This window comes from Pongo abelii, chromosome 19 (genome assembly GCF_028885655.2).
Source record: "Pongo abelii isolate AG06213 chromosome 19, NHGRI_mPonAbe1-v2.0_pri, whole genome shotgun sequence".
Lineage (NCBI taxonomy): Eukaryota > Metazoa > Chordata > Mammalia > Primates > Hominidae > Pongo > Pongo abelii.
In genome coordinates, this window is record NC_072004.2 from 49,854,568 (window position 1) to 49,868,801 (window position 14,234).

At 43.3% G+C, this 14,234-nt stretch overlaps 1 protein-coding gene across 2 annotated transcripts in view; it reads left to right on the forward strand.

The window, feature by feature from the left end:
• TAF15 (TATA-box binding protein associated factor 15) overlaps positions 1-9,126 on the forward strand; it is a 37,876-nt gene extending 28,750 nt beyond the window's left edge. For both annotated transcript variants that reach the window (XM_024234781.3, XM_009251529.4), the window contains exons 11-16: positions 268-397; positions 4,192-4,284; positions 5,885-5,966; positions 6,086-6,174; positions 6,283-6,844; positions 8,798-9,126. In XM_024234781.3, coding sequence (XP_024090549.1) covers positions 268-397; positions 4,192-4,284; positions 5,885-5,966; positions 6,086-6,174; positions 6,283-6,844; positions 8,798-8,837 — 996 coding nt within the window. In that variant the 3' untranslated portion in view covers positions 8,838-9,126. The remainder of the gene's footprint in view (positions 1-267; positions 398-4,191; positions 4,285-5,884; positions 5,967-6,085; positions 6,175-6,282; positions 6,845-8,797) is intronic.
• The last annotated feature ends 5,108 nt before the right edge of the window (positions 9,127-14,234 follow it).

Sequence of the window (14,234 nt, forward strand, 5' to 3'; positions counted from 1 at the left end):
TGACAGAGTGAAACCCTGTCTCAATTAAAAAAAAAAAATTATACATAGATGAAACAGTATACTATATCATTTTTATAGCTTGGTTTTCACTTAGTGTAGCTTAGAGAGTTACACTTGCCCAAACCTACAGGTAACTTATTAGGTGCATAGTATTTTATAGTATGAATGTGTGAATTCCTTGTAAAAAAATAAATCTTTGGTTATCTAAATGATACATGATTACTTATTTTAAAAATGCTAACACCAAGTGTTTTTGTTTTTCCTCAGACAAATAAGAAGACCGGAAAACCAATGATAAATCTTTATACAGACAAGGACACAGGAAAGCCAAAGGGGGAGGCAACAGTGTCATTTGATGACCCTCCTTCAGCTAAGGCAGCCATTGACTGGTTTGATGGTATGCCTCATTCATACAGTTTTCAGCATGAAGTTTGGATAAATGTTTTCTAGTCTGAAAGTGAGAATATGCTCTGGGTGACGGTGGTTATATTCATGTTTACTTTTGCAGATATTAAGAATACGGGCCAGAATTTTTATGTACCTTTAGAAATGAGATGAGCTCTATGGTTGCTGGTCTAGCATATTTCCTTATATCGTGCCTTGTGCATGAGGCTACCCTGATACAGATGTAGAGAGTTGGCCTGGTTGACAGTATGTTATTTTTTCTTTTTAAAAAAATAAATTTAAGAGGTACAGATGGCATTTTGTTACATGGATATATTGCATAGTGGTAAAGTCTGGGGTTTTCCTGTATCTATCACTTGAATAAGGTACATTTTACCCATTAAGTGATTTCTCATCCCCCGACTTTATAGTTTGAAATTTAGGCCAGGTGGCATTGCTTATGCCTATAATCCCAGCGCTTTGGGAGGCTGAGACAGGAGGATCAGTTGAGCTCAGGAGTTGGAGACCAGCCTGGGCAGCATAGTGAGAGCTTGCCTCTACTAAAACAAAAAAAAATTTTTTTTTTTTTTTTTGTTAAATAACCTGGACATGGTGGTGTGCACCTGTGGTCCCAGTTACTTAGGAGGCTGAGGTGGGAGGATCACTTGAGCCCAGGAAGTCGAGGCTGCAGTGAGCTGTGATTGAGCCACTGCGTTCCAGCCTGGGCAACAGAGCAAGAACCTGTCTCAAAAAAAAAAAAACCTATAAATAAATAAAGTAAAATTTAGGTTAATTTCCCTTCAAATATAAAGTTAATACATACTTTGAAGAAATAGACTTTTTTTTTTTTTTTTTTTTTTTTGAGACGGAGTCTCGCTCTGTCTCCCAGGCTGGAGTGCAGTGGCGCGATCTCAGCTCACTGCAGGCTCCGCCTCCTGGGTTCACGCCATTCTCCTGCCTCAGCCTCCCCAGTAGCTGGGACTATGGGTGCCTGCCACCACGCCCTGCTAATTTTTTTGTATTTTTAGTAGAGACAGGGTTTCACCATGTTAGCCAGGATGGTCTCGATCTCCTGACCTCGTGATCCGCCTGCCTCAGCCTCCCAAAGTGCTGGGATTACAGGCGTGAGCCACCGCGCCCAGCCGAAATACTTTTTTTTAACAGAAAGTAGAAGAAATGAGTAAAACATCTATAGCCCTCTACTCAAAGGTAGCCGCTGATAATGTTTCTTAATAATTTTCCTTCTGGTGTTTTAAGATGTATCTTGTAATACTCCAAATAGAGTTTTGTCTTAGGGTATTTTTCATTTAACATTTAAAGATAGTCATTTCCCCATGTTACAAATTCATCATTTTTGTTGCACCCTAATTTAATAGTAACTAACACTTACTGCATGTTTACTGAGTTTTATGAGCTAAGCACAACTTTAAGAGCCTTACACGCATTAACTCAATTTAATCTTCATCATAATCTTATGAGACATACGCCCTGTTACTCCCATTTTACAGAGAGTGAAACTGATGCATAGAGAAGCTAAGTAATTTCCAGGATCATAGAGTAAGTGGCAGAGTCAGGATTCAAACTCAGCCGTGCTGGATCTACTCTCTCCAAAGTACTTAACTATGCTGGATTGACAGACACTTGCAGTTCCTTTCAGTTTCAAGATTATTGTATCTCCGTCTTCCAAAAACATAATTGCGTTATTTTACTTTTTTTTTTTTTTTTTTTTTTTTTTTTGAGACTGAGTCTTGCTCTGTTGCCCAGGCTGGAGTGCAGTGGCACAATCTCGGCTCACTTGAACCTCCGCCTCCTGGGTTCACGCCATTCTTCTGCCTCAGCCTCCCGAGTAGCTGGGACTACAGGTATATGCCACCATGCCCGGCTAATTTTTTGTATTTTTAGCAGAGACAGGGGTTTCACTGTGTTAGCCAGGATGGTCTCCATCTCCTGACCTTGTGATCCACCCGCCTCAGCCTCCCAAAGTGCTGGGATTACAGGTGTGAGCAGCTGCGCCGGGCCAGCTCTTTTACTTCTTTAAAGATGAGATTGTAGGCCTGGCGTGGTGGCTCATGCCTGTAATCCCAGCATTTTGGGAGGCTGAGGCGGGTGGATCACAAGGTCAGGAGTTCAAGATCAGCCTGGCCAACATGGTGAAATCCCATCTCTACTAAAAATACAGAAACTAGCCAGGCGCGTTGGTGAGCGCCTGTAATCCCAACTACTCAGGAGGCTGAGGCAGGAGACTTGCTTGAACCCGGGAGTTGGAGGTTGGAGTGAGCCGAGATCACGCCACTGTACTCCAGCCTTGGTGACACACAGCAAGACTCTGTCAAAAAAAAAAGAAATTGTAGTACCCTATCTGTCCCCGTCTCTGTATTCTTTACTTTTTTAGACTAATTTGTCAGACTTCATCACCTTGCTCTTGAAGGCTAAGTCCATTCTTTCTTTCTTTTCTGCTTTCATAAGAATGAGAGAAATGAATCATGAAGCTATTTCTTTTGCGTATGGTATATTCAGAAATTATAGTGACTTTTGCCCATAGGGCATATGAGCCTTTTAAACCTAACTCCATAGTTCAAATCTTGCCAATTCTTATTTACTACTATTTTTTAAAAAGTTACCAATTATTACACTACTTTGGAAATGATAAAAAAAATTTCAAATGGTACCAAGGGCATATGGTAAAATATGAGTTTCTTTTTCACCTTTGAATCCCAATGATCTTGTTTCCCCTAGTAAGCACAGTAGGCAATGCATATAAGCATATGTGTAGATAAATACGTACATGTTAACTGCACTTGCACATGTATTCATTCCCTTAAATAAACAAATGGTACCATACTTCACATATTCTACAGCTGGCTTTTTTTCCCATGTAAAAATATTAGATACAAGTTTTAGGTTTTTTTTTCCCCATGGGAACAGGTTGCACCTGACTCTTTTTTGACTTCCCATGCTTAGGTGATCCTCCTACCTCAGCCTCCCAGGTAGCTAGGACCGCGGGTGCCACCACACCCAGTTAATTTTTTTTGTATTTTTTGTAGAGACAGGGTTTCACCATGTTGCCCAGGCTGGTCCCAAACTCCTGAGCCCAAGCTTTCCTTGGCCTCCCAAAGTGCTGTGATTGCAAGCTTGAGTCATCACGTCCAGCTTTTTTTTTTGAGGGTATCACACTGTCTTCCAGGCTAGTACACAGTGGCACGATGATAGCTCACTGCAGCCTTGAATTCCCAGGCTCAAGTAATCCTTCTGCCTCAGCCTTCTGAGTAGCTAGGACTACAGGTGCATGCCACCATGCCTAGCTAATTAAAAAATTTTTTTCAGAGAAAGGGTCTCTAGTGTTCCTCAGGCTTGTCTCAAACTCTTGGCCTCAAGCCAGGCTTCTATCTCAGCCTCCAAAAGTGCTGAGATTACAGATATAAGCCACTGCACCTGGCCTTTTTCTCCACCCCTGACACTATCTCCTTCCTCAGGCTGGTCTCGTGCTCCTGGACTCAAGTGATCTCCCACCTGAGCCTCCTGAGTAGCTGGGAGCTGGTACTACAGACACACACCACTCCACCTTGTTTTTTGTTTTTGTTTTTGTTTTAAGCTTAGTAAGAAGTGACTATCTCCCAGTGACAGATATGCTCTTTTCAGTAGATAATGTCATTTTTAGCACTGTTATCTTGACTCTTTGCATTTGAATTTCTGTGAGGACACCTCAGTTACTCCTCTGAAACTAAAAATTTCCAAGACTTTTTCATTTTTGTTGACAGGTGGAGGTATAGAGTAGCATTGCTTCAAAGCTGATTTCTTTTTTCTTAGGAAAAGAATTCCATGGCAACATCATTAAAGTGTCGTTTGCCACTAGAAGACCTGAATTCATGAGAGGAGGTGGAAGTGGAGGTGGGCGGCGAGGTAAGATCCTTCCTGCGTACAGTCCTGGATACTATCCAAGGGTTTAAGTTTGAGTTCATATTCTGTTTCTATTTGTGTGAACTTGCTACTACTTTTTCTCTCGCTAGGTCTTTTTTCCCTCTATCTTAAAGTGAGTTCAGGTACTGAATATATTAGGTAAATGAGATATTGTAATAGCTAAGAAAGTAGTGGGAAATGGTTGTAGAAATCCCTTTGGAGAGCTGTATCGTGATTTGCTGTTCACTTGGAAATCAGGAGGCAATTTTTTTTTGGTTTTTGTGTTTTTTTGAGATGGTGTCTTGCTCTGTTGCTCAGGCTGGAGTGGAGTGGCGTGATCTCGGCTCACCACAACCTCCGCCTCCCGGGTTCAAGCAATTCTCTTGCCTCAGCCTCCCAACTAGCTGGGACTACAGGCATGCGCCACCATGTCCAGCTAATTTTTGTATTTTTAATAGTTTAATAGTTTGAGTTGGCCAGGCTGGTCTCAAACTCCTGACCTCATGATCCACCCACCTTGGCCTTCCAAAGTGCTGGGATTGCAGGCATGAGCCACTGTGCCCGGTGAGGCAGTTGTTTTAATGATACCTAATTAGATAATTAATCTGACCAGTTTTTAAGCTGCCTGATACAGTTACTGCCAGCTTTTTTTTTTTTTTTTTAAATTTATTTTTGAGACAGAGTTTCGCTCTTGTTGCCCAGGCTGGAGTACAATGGTGCGTTCTTGACTCACCGCAACCTCTCCCTCCCGGGTTCAAGTGATTCTCCTGCCTCAGCGTCCCGAGTAGCTGGGATTACAGGCATGCGCCACCATGCCCAGCTAATTTTGTATTTTTAGTAGAGATGGGGTTTCTCCATGTTGGTCAGGCTGGTCTCGAACTCCCAACCTGAGATGATCTGCTTGCCTTGGTCTCCCAAAGTGCTTGGATTACAGGTGTAAGCCACTGCACCCAGCCCAGCTTCTTTATTTCTACTGGATTCATATTCTTGTCTTTTTTCTTTTTTCGTTTTGCGGGTGGATGTTACTGTGGCGTTTGCATTCATATTCTCACATTTGGAGTTTTTGTCTTCTCACCTAATCTTCATCATGGAGATTCTGAAACTAAGTAGGGTATAGGTTAGGCATCCTAAGTTTGAAAATCTGAAATTGGAAATGCCCTGGAATCCAAAACTTTGAGCACCGACATAATTCTCAAAGGCAATGGTCATTGAAGCATTTCAGGTTTTGGGTTTTTGGATTTGGGCTGCTCAACTCGCAAGTATAAGGCAAATATTTCAAAATCTGAAAAATCCAAAATCAGAGACACTTTTGGTCCCAAGTATTTGGGGGAAGGGATACTCAACCTGTATTATAGAAAATGGACTTTGAAGTTTTCTAGTGCATTATTAGCACTGTGTTGTGTGCCTAGGGTCTGTTTTCAAGATCCTCTGTTTACTAAGTACAAGACCCAAATCAAAGAACTACAAAGTCCTGCTATAAGGGGTTAATTTGCAGAGTGCTGCCTAAGTATTGATGGGTACCTACTCTTATGTAATCTGATGCTTTTCTTCTGTTTTGTTAATGTCTGCTGCTGATTTTTCTCCCCTGGCCCCATCCCCCTAGGCCGTGGAGGATATAGAGGTCGTGGAGGCTTTCAAGGGAGAGGTGGAGACCCCAAAAGTGGGGACTGGGTTTGCCCTAATCCGTAAGTGTCTTGTTTACTTTGGTGACAGTAGGGGTTGGGATTGGGGCTGGAGGGTGCAGAAAGGGGTTCTGAGTCCATTAGAAACTATCTAGGAGCATTATATTTTCCTCCTTTCTTAGGTCATGCGGAAATATGAACTTTGCTCGAAGGAATTCCTGCAATCAGTGCAATGAGCCTAGACCAGAGGACTCTCGTCCCTCAGGAGGAGGTGGGTCAGCCTTTTAATAGCATCTGCATCGTGCTTATCTTCTGACTAGCATTAAGGGGGCTTTACGTTGTTTCTGCTGGCCTCATTGTTTGCATTTCTACCTTGCAGATTTCCGGGGGAGAGGCTACGGTGGAGAGAGGGGCTACAGAGGTCGTGGGGGCAGAGGTGGAGACCGAGGCGGCTATGGTGGAGACAGAAGTGGGGGTGGCTATGGTGGAGACAGAAGCAGCGGTGGTGGCTACAGCGGAGATAGAAGTGGGGGCGGCTATGGTGGAGACAGAAGTGGGGGTGGCTATGGTGGGGACAGAGGCGGCGGCTATGGTGGGGACAGAGGAGGCGGCTATGGAGGAGACCGAGGAGGTGGCTATGGAGGAGATCGAGGTGGCTATGGAGGAGACCGAGGTGGAGGCTATGGCGGAGACCGAGGAGGCTATGGAGGAGACCGAGGAGGTTACGGAGGAGATCGAGGAGGTTATGGAGGAGATCGAGGAGGCTATGGAGGAGACAGAAGCCGGGGGGGCTATGGAGGAGACCGTGGTGGTGGCAGTGGCTACGGTGGAGACCGAAGTGGAGGCTATGGAGGAGACAGGAGTGGTGGCGGCTATGGAGGAGACCGAGGTGGGGGCTACGGAGGAGACCGAGGTGGCTATGGAGGCAAAATGGGAGGAAGGTGAGTATTAGAATGTATTTATTAACCTTTTTACCTCACTGCACCTAGATTGCGGAGTTTGAACCACATTTTCTTTTTAACAATTTTTTGGAACTTGAATTTCCCATTGCCAATTCTCTCAGGATGGAGAAGATGATTTAGTTTCCTGCTTAGCAATTTCTCAAATTTTGTTTTGGAACTTTTTATTTTTTAACTTTAATTTTTATTTTTTAGAGACAGTAAAAATTAAATTTAGTGACAGAGACAGGGTCTTGCTCTGTCATCCAGGCTAGAGTGCAGTGGTATGATCATAGTTCCTTGTAACCTCAAACTCTTAGACTCAGGCAATACTCCTGCCTCAGTCTCCCAAGTAGCTGGGACTATATAGGTGTGTCCCACCACACCTCGCCAATTTTTTAAATTTTCTGTAGAGACAGGGTCTCACTATGTTGCCCAGGCTGGTCTCAAACTCCTGGCCTCAAGCATTCCTCCTGTCTTGGCCTCCCAAAATGTTTGGATTACAGATGTGAGCCACAGCACCTGCTGGAAATTCTTTTTTCTTTTTTTTTTTTTTTTTTGAGATGGAGTCTTGCTCTGTCGCCCAGGCTGGAGTGCAGTGGCGCGATCTTGGCTCACTGCAAGCCCCACCTCCTGGGTTCACGCCATTCTCCTGCCTCAGCCTCCCGAGTAGCTGGGACTATAGGCGCCCACCACCACGCCTGGCTAATTTTTTGTATTTTTAGTAGAGACGAGGTTTCACCGTTTTAGCCAGGATGGTCTCATCTGCTGACCTCATGATCCACCCGCCTCGGCCTCCCAAAGTGGTGGGATTACAGATGTGAGCCACCGCGCCCGTCCACCTGCTGGAAATTCTTATTCATAAATCTTTATTTGTTTCGGTGTATCTGTGTGTGTATTATTTTTTTCTCATAAAGATAATGAGATTGAGAGATAATAACTTGAAACTGTAAATCAGGAGTTCCTAATCTAAGTGAAGGAACATACCTTTCATAGGGTGGTTCTTTTTCAAATCATATATACTACCCTGCAGTTGTTTTTCTGGAGATTCTGATAACTTTTCCAGATGAAAACCACTGATGGGAATGCCTTGTGCACATGAATGGTGTAGAGGCAGAAGAAGTTGAAGACCAATGATAGAAAGTAACTTCAATTATTATACTAAGGACCTGTATGCCAGCAGCAATATAAGGCAGTGACAATTAGTATAGAATATGGTTAAGAGCATGAAGTTGGGAAGCAGACTGTCTGGGTTTCAATCCTAACTCTGTGTGATCTTAGGAAAGTTACTTAATCCTTTGGAGTGTCAGTACTCTTATCTGTAAAATGGGGCTAATAAGACATCCTTTTTAGACTTGTATTAGATTACGTTGTATTAGTTGCTGGCCCATAGTAAGCACTATATAATTTTTAGCTATTAGTAATTATGAGTAACCTAATTATCATCTATTGAACACTTCTTAATGTGTGGCCAGTACTGTAAAGTGTTCTTATATTCTTTAGTTCTAGTCCTTCTGTCATCCCTATGAAGTAGGTATACTTCCCATTTTACAGAGTCAGAGTCATTTAGTGTAACTTTTCCAAGGTCACATAGTAAGTGGCAGATCCAGAATTCATACATGTAAGTGCTTGGCCATTCCACTATGCCACTCTCCTATTTAGAGTGCTGGAACTGGGACAGTTTCTGATATTCTGAAATACTTGTGGTTTGGAGTCTTTAGGAGGAAAATTTTTAAGAGAGTGAAGCAAAGCTTCTTCTAGGAACTTTGTGAATCTTAAAGCTGGTAAATTAGACATTTAAGTATCTTCTAGGAGTATAGAAATAAATGAGGCATGGTGTCATTCTTTAGAAATTGTCTAGCTGATGCCAATCACTAGTACCCTGAAGAAGTGTCTAATGCCTCCCCGTTGGTAGAAAATTAGAATTTAGTCCGGCTCTTTATTTTTCATTCCTAGAAACGACTACAGAAATGATCAGCGCAACCGACCATACTGATGACTGTTTTGAATGTTCCTTTGTCTCTGACATGATCCATAGTGAAATTGCCAGAGTTTTGCCTGCTGCTTTCCTCGTGGCCTCTTCTTGGGTAGTGAAATTAAGTGACATTTGGATTTTTATTTGGGTGGGAGGGCTGGGACAGTTTTTCTTTTAGAAATGTCTGTTGAGATTTCCCCCTTTAGTTTCCAACCTTCTCCCCAACCCTTGGAGCTAAATGCGTTGTAAAATATTGCCAAAATGAAAAGTGTTTTGTAATACTGCAATAAAAGCTGCTTGTTTTTGTGGACTTTTGTACATATTAGTGCATTGTTCTGTCACACTCAGGACTCAGTTACATTAGACTCTAATCCTAAAGAATTAGGAAATGAATTATATACTTCAGTAAATTAAAATGTTACTTTAAACAATATTTATTGAGCTCCTACTGTGTTTAGTGGTTCCCAGGAATGACTACAAGTCAGACTCACCTGAAGAGTTTGTTAAAATTAGATTCCTAGGTTGTTAAATTTAGATTCCTAGATTCCCAGCCCCCTAGGTCTGCTGGATCAGAGCTCAGTGAGGTATGGGGAGTTAGGGCTGGAAATACTTATCTAGATCAAGGTTACCAGGTGATTTTGATATAGTTATTTAGTATCAATTGACAACGATTTATTTAGGGGAGTGTTTCAGATGCTGGGAATATGAAGTTCCAAGGAAAAGAAAGAATTTACAAGCCAGGGTTAAGATGGCAACATATGTATGTTATTTGCTGTTTATTAGAGAACGATTTATTCTACTCTTAACTATGGGTAAGGCACTGGATCAGATTCTAGATACGTTGCTGACCAAGTAAACAGAAAGCATAGTCGGTAAGTGCACCAGTAACAAGTACAAGGTGCTTAGAGGGCTGATTTGAAGGACACTAAATTTAGTCACATGGGAGTAGGGAAAGGCGAATGTGGAGGGAAGACTAGGAGTTCACTAAGTACAGAGGCTGAGAAAATAGTGTTCACTAAGTACAGAGGCAAGAAAATAGTGTTCTCAGAAGGAAACGACATGAACAAATCAGGAGCTAAGACAAAGAGTGGGGAGCAGGATCTGCACTTGAGGAGAATTGTATGTAGTTCTTTGTGACTGAAGGGAAGAGTTCAAGGGTGGTCATGCAAAAGAAGAGACTGGAGAGGTAAACAAGCTCTGTGACAAGGTCTTTGCACTTCACTTTTTACCTCCCTCCAAATAGGGAGTCATTAAAAGTTGGTAAATGAGTGTGGCATGATCTGATTTGAGTGGCATCAGATGGATGATAATTATGACTGCCTTGTGGGAAGGCTGGACTGGAGACAGCCAGGTAAGGGATTATATTGGCCTGAGGCTCAGATAGTGACTAGAGGAAAGGAGATAACTAGATTTGAAAAATCAAGAGAGAAATTTGACAGGATTTAGTTTGATGTCAGAAATAGCGGAGAAGGAAGAGTCTGGTTTCTGGCCTGCGTGATTGGGTAGATATGTTGTTCATTAGGAAAGGAACAGCTTTGCAGGCAAGATAGGAATTAATTCCGTTTTGAATGTGTTGAGTTCGGAGTACTCATTGAAACTTCTAGGTAGAGACATAATTCTGCAACTCAGAAAGTAGCATTTAATGCCATGTTTCCCTGATTATCTGCCTTACTGAATTACATGTCTGCCTTCTCAGCTTGACCTCTACATGTTGGAAGTTTCTCAGGGCTTTTTCTAAGCCCCTTTTTCTTAATCACTTTTATCCTGGGCAAGCTTATCCAGGATATGGCTTTAAATACCATCTAATATGGTGATGACTACCAAATTTACGTCTCCAGTCCTCACTTCCCCCCCTCCCAGTTGCCTACTTGACCTTTGCAGTTGGATGTAAAATAATTGTGTTAAAAAAATGTGGACTGAATAGAACTTTCGAGCTTCCCTTCCAAATGTTTCTTCCTAGTGTTCCTAACCTACTCCAAAACAAATCTGTGAATGAGGCCTGGGCTCTTTTTGTTTTTTGTTTTGGAAACAGTCTTGCACTGTCATCTGGGCTGGAGTGCAGTAGCACGATCTTGGCTCACTGCAACCTCCGCCTCCTGGTTTCAAGTGATTCTCATGCCTCAGCCTCCCGAGTAACTGGGATTACAGGCACCTACCACCATGCCCAGCTAATTTTTTTGTATTTTTAGTAGCGACAGGGTTTCGCTATGTTGGCCAAGCTGGTCTCGAACTCCTGACCTCATGTTCCGCCCGCATCGGCCTCCCAAAGTGCTGGGATTACAGGTGTGAGCCACCGTACCCAGAGGCTTGGGCATGTTTTAAAAGAGCCCCAGGTGATTCTAGTTTTTGGAGACAATATATGGAAAGAGAAGAGCCTAGGAGGAAACTTGGAGAAATACTGACATTTAACAGATGAGCAGAAGAGGATCCTAAAACAGACTACAATGGGAATGGCCAGTGAGGCGTGGTCAGTGGAACCCAAAGGAAGAATGAATTTTAGGAAAGGAGAAGCTAATAGTATCAAGTACTTAAGCCAGGCTACATCATGTAAAGGATAGAAGGCATTCATGACGTTGAGCAACATAGTTACACATTATTTTAGCGCAGGGTTTCTCAACCTTGATACTGTTGATATTTTGGGTTGGAAAATGCCCTGTGGGATGCTGCCCTGTGCATTGTAGGATGTTTAATAGCATCCCTGGCCTCTACCTACTGGATGCCAGTAGCAGCCCTTACCTCTCCATGTTGTGACAACTAAAAAATGGCTTCAGATGGCCACTAGGGGGCAAAATTGCTCCCTGTTGAGAATCACTGCCTTAGCAAAAGCAGTTTGGGCAGAGAATTGAATTCTGAACTCAAACTGCAGTCGGATAATAGAAACGCATAATAGAAAGTTAATGAAAATTGGGGAAATGGATACAGGGAATGTGGACAAAGAATTTTGATTATGAAGGGTAGAGGAGGCATGATGTGAGAGGAGGAGGTAGCTAGATGGGGATACTGGCTTGTGGAAGGTTATTTTTAAGATGGGTGAGAATTGAGCATGTTTATACACTACATGGAAGGAAATTGAATAATTGATGTTCAAGTCCCTTGAAGGGGTGGCATCTAGAACGTTGGTGAAGGATTTGCCTTAGAAGAAGAGAATGCCTCTTGCATTGCAGTTGGAGGTAAGAATAGGTGTGGATGCCGACAGTAGTAAAAATGACTAACATTAATTGGGAGCTTTCTGTGTGCCAGGCACTGTTATAAGCAGTCTATGTGTGTTATCTCGTTTAACTCACAACAATCCTTTGAAGCTAGGAGATATCGGAAATACTTCACAGAAGAGGTAGATGGTGTAAATGATTTTGAATGCCATTGGGAAGGGGCTTTTTAGGGGGTACAGTAAGGAACAGAGGCACTGAGAGATTGAGCAGGTTGCCCAGATCAAATCTTTAGTAAGTGGCAGAGCCAGGATTCTAACCTAGGCATCTGCCTTAGAGCCTGTACTCTTATCTACTCTCGTGCTATAAACAAGGATGCATATAGCCGAGGTGGCAGGAGGAAGTTGAGGTAATTCCATCTGATGTCTTTTTGTTTTCCTGATGAGAAAGTATAATAGTCTGCAGAGTTTGGGGAAGTAATATAATGGAAGGTTTTTGTTTTGTTTTGTTTTATTTTTTTGAGACGGAGTCTCGCTGTGTCGCCCAGGCTGGAGTGCAGTGGCGCAAACTCGGCTCACTGCAAGCTCCGCCTCCCGGGTTCACGCCATTCTCCTGCCTCAACCCCTGAGAAGCTGAGACTATAGGTGCCCGCCACCATGCCCGGCTAATTTTTTGTATTTTTAGTAGAGACAGGGTTTCACCATGTTAGCCAGGATGGTCTCGATCTCCTGACCTTGTGATCTGCCCGCCTCAGCCTCCTAAAATGCTGGGATTACAGTCATGAGCCACCACACCCGGCCGAAAGTTTTAAGAGATTGTAGGATATGTGAGGTTAGAAGAGAAGGCTTGACATATAACCACTGTGGGGATCAGGGAAGTGTGTGCCTAGGAACCCATAAATCTGCCAGGTGACAATAAGGGCTCAGTTAAAGTAGGAGGCAAGCAGGCCAGGCGCGGTGGCTCACGCCTGTAATCCCAGCACTTTGGGAGGCTGAGGTGGGCTGATCACGAGGTCAGGAGATTGAGACCATCCTGACTAATACGGTGAAACCCCGTCTCTACTAAAAATACAAAAAATTAGCTGGGCGTGGTGGTGGGCGCCTGTGGTCCCAGCTACTCGTGAGGCTGAGGCAAGAGAATGGCGCGAACCCAGGAGGCAGAGCTTGCAGTGAGCCGAGATTGTGCCATTGCACTCCAGCCTGGGCAACAGAGGCAGGAGGCAAGAATTCGGGGGTACCAGTCTGTATGGATATGTGATTTTTCAACAGCTTTGATAGCAACGTGGTTATAGAAGCAGAGGCAGTTTGATTTAGAGTAGGGGTTTTACTGATCAGAGATGACAAAAGTGAGGGTAGTGATTAATGGATGGGATCCAGGTTGAGTAAGAAAAAAAGAGGGAGGATGGAAGGAAGTCAGGAGCTTAGTGTAGGTGATGAGATTCAAAGAACTTGTGTGGATAATAAGAGCTGCACAGATTGAAGGTTGGGTCAGAAAGTGAGATGTGAACATTTTGGAGATAGAGCAATTCCTAGGGATGACAAAGGTTAGGTGTAACGTTGGAAGTGGATAGCTGAAGTGAATGGAAGGGAAATGTCTTTGTAATTGAGATGAAGGACTGAGGGGCTGGAATATTGAATGTTTGTCCAAAGGGATGCCATCAGCGAGGTGACAAGACTAAGAGTCAGGCAATGAATGAGAGGAAATGGAGAAATGGACCAATGGGTAATTGCTGATTGGAGAGCAGGATCCTCAGAGAAACACTGATTTTTTTCTTTTCTTTTTCTTTTCTTTCTTTTTTTTTTTTTTTTTAAAGATGGAGTCTCTAATTGTCCAGGCTGGAGTGCAGTGGCACCTTCTGGGTTCACTGCAACTTCTGCGTCCTGGGTTCAAGCGATTCTCCTGCTTCAGCCTCCCAAGTAGCTGGGATTACAGGTGCCTGCTACTGCACCCAGCTAATTTTTGTATTTTTATTAGAGATGGGATTTTGTTACGTTGGCTTGGCTGGTCTCAAACTCCTGACCTCAGGTGATCCGCCCACCTCGACCTTCCAAAGTGCTGGGATTACAGGCATGCGCCACCATGCCCAGCAGATTTTTCTTTTTATTTTCTTTATTTTTTATTTTTGAGACAGAGTCTCACTCTGTTATCCAGGCTGAAGTGCAGTGGCATGATCTTGCCTCACTGCAACCTCCCCCTCCCGGGTTCAAATGATCCTCCTGCCTCAGCCTCCCAAGTAGCTGGGATTACAAATGTGTTCCACCACATCCAGCTA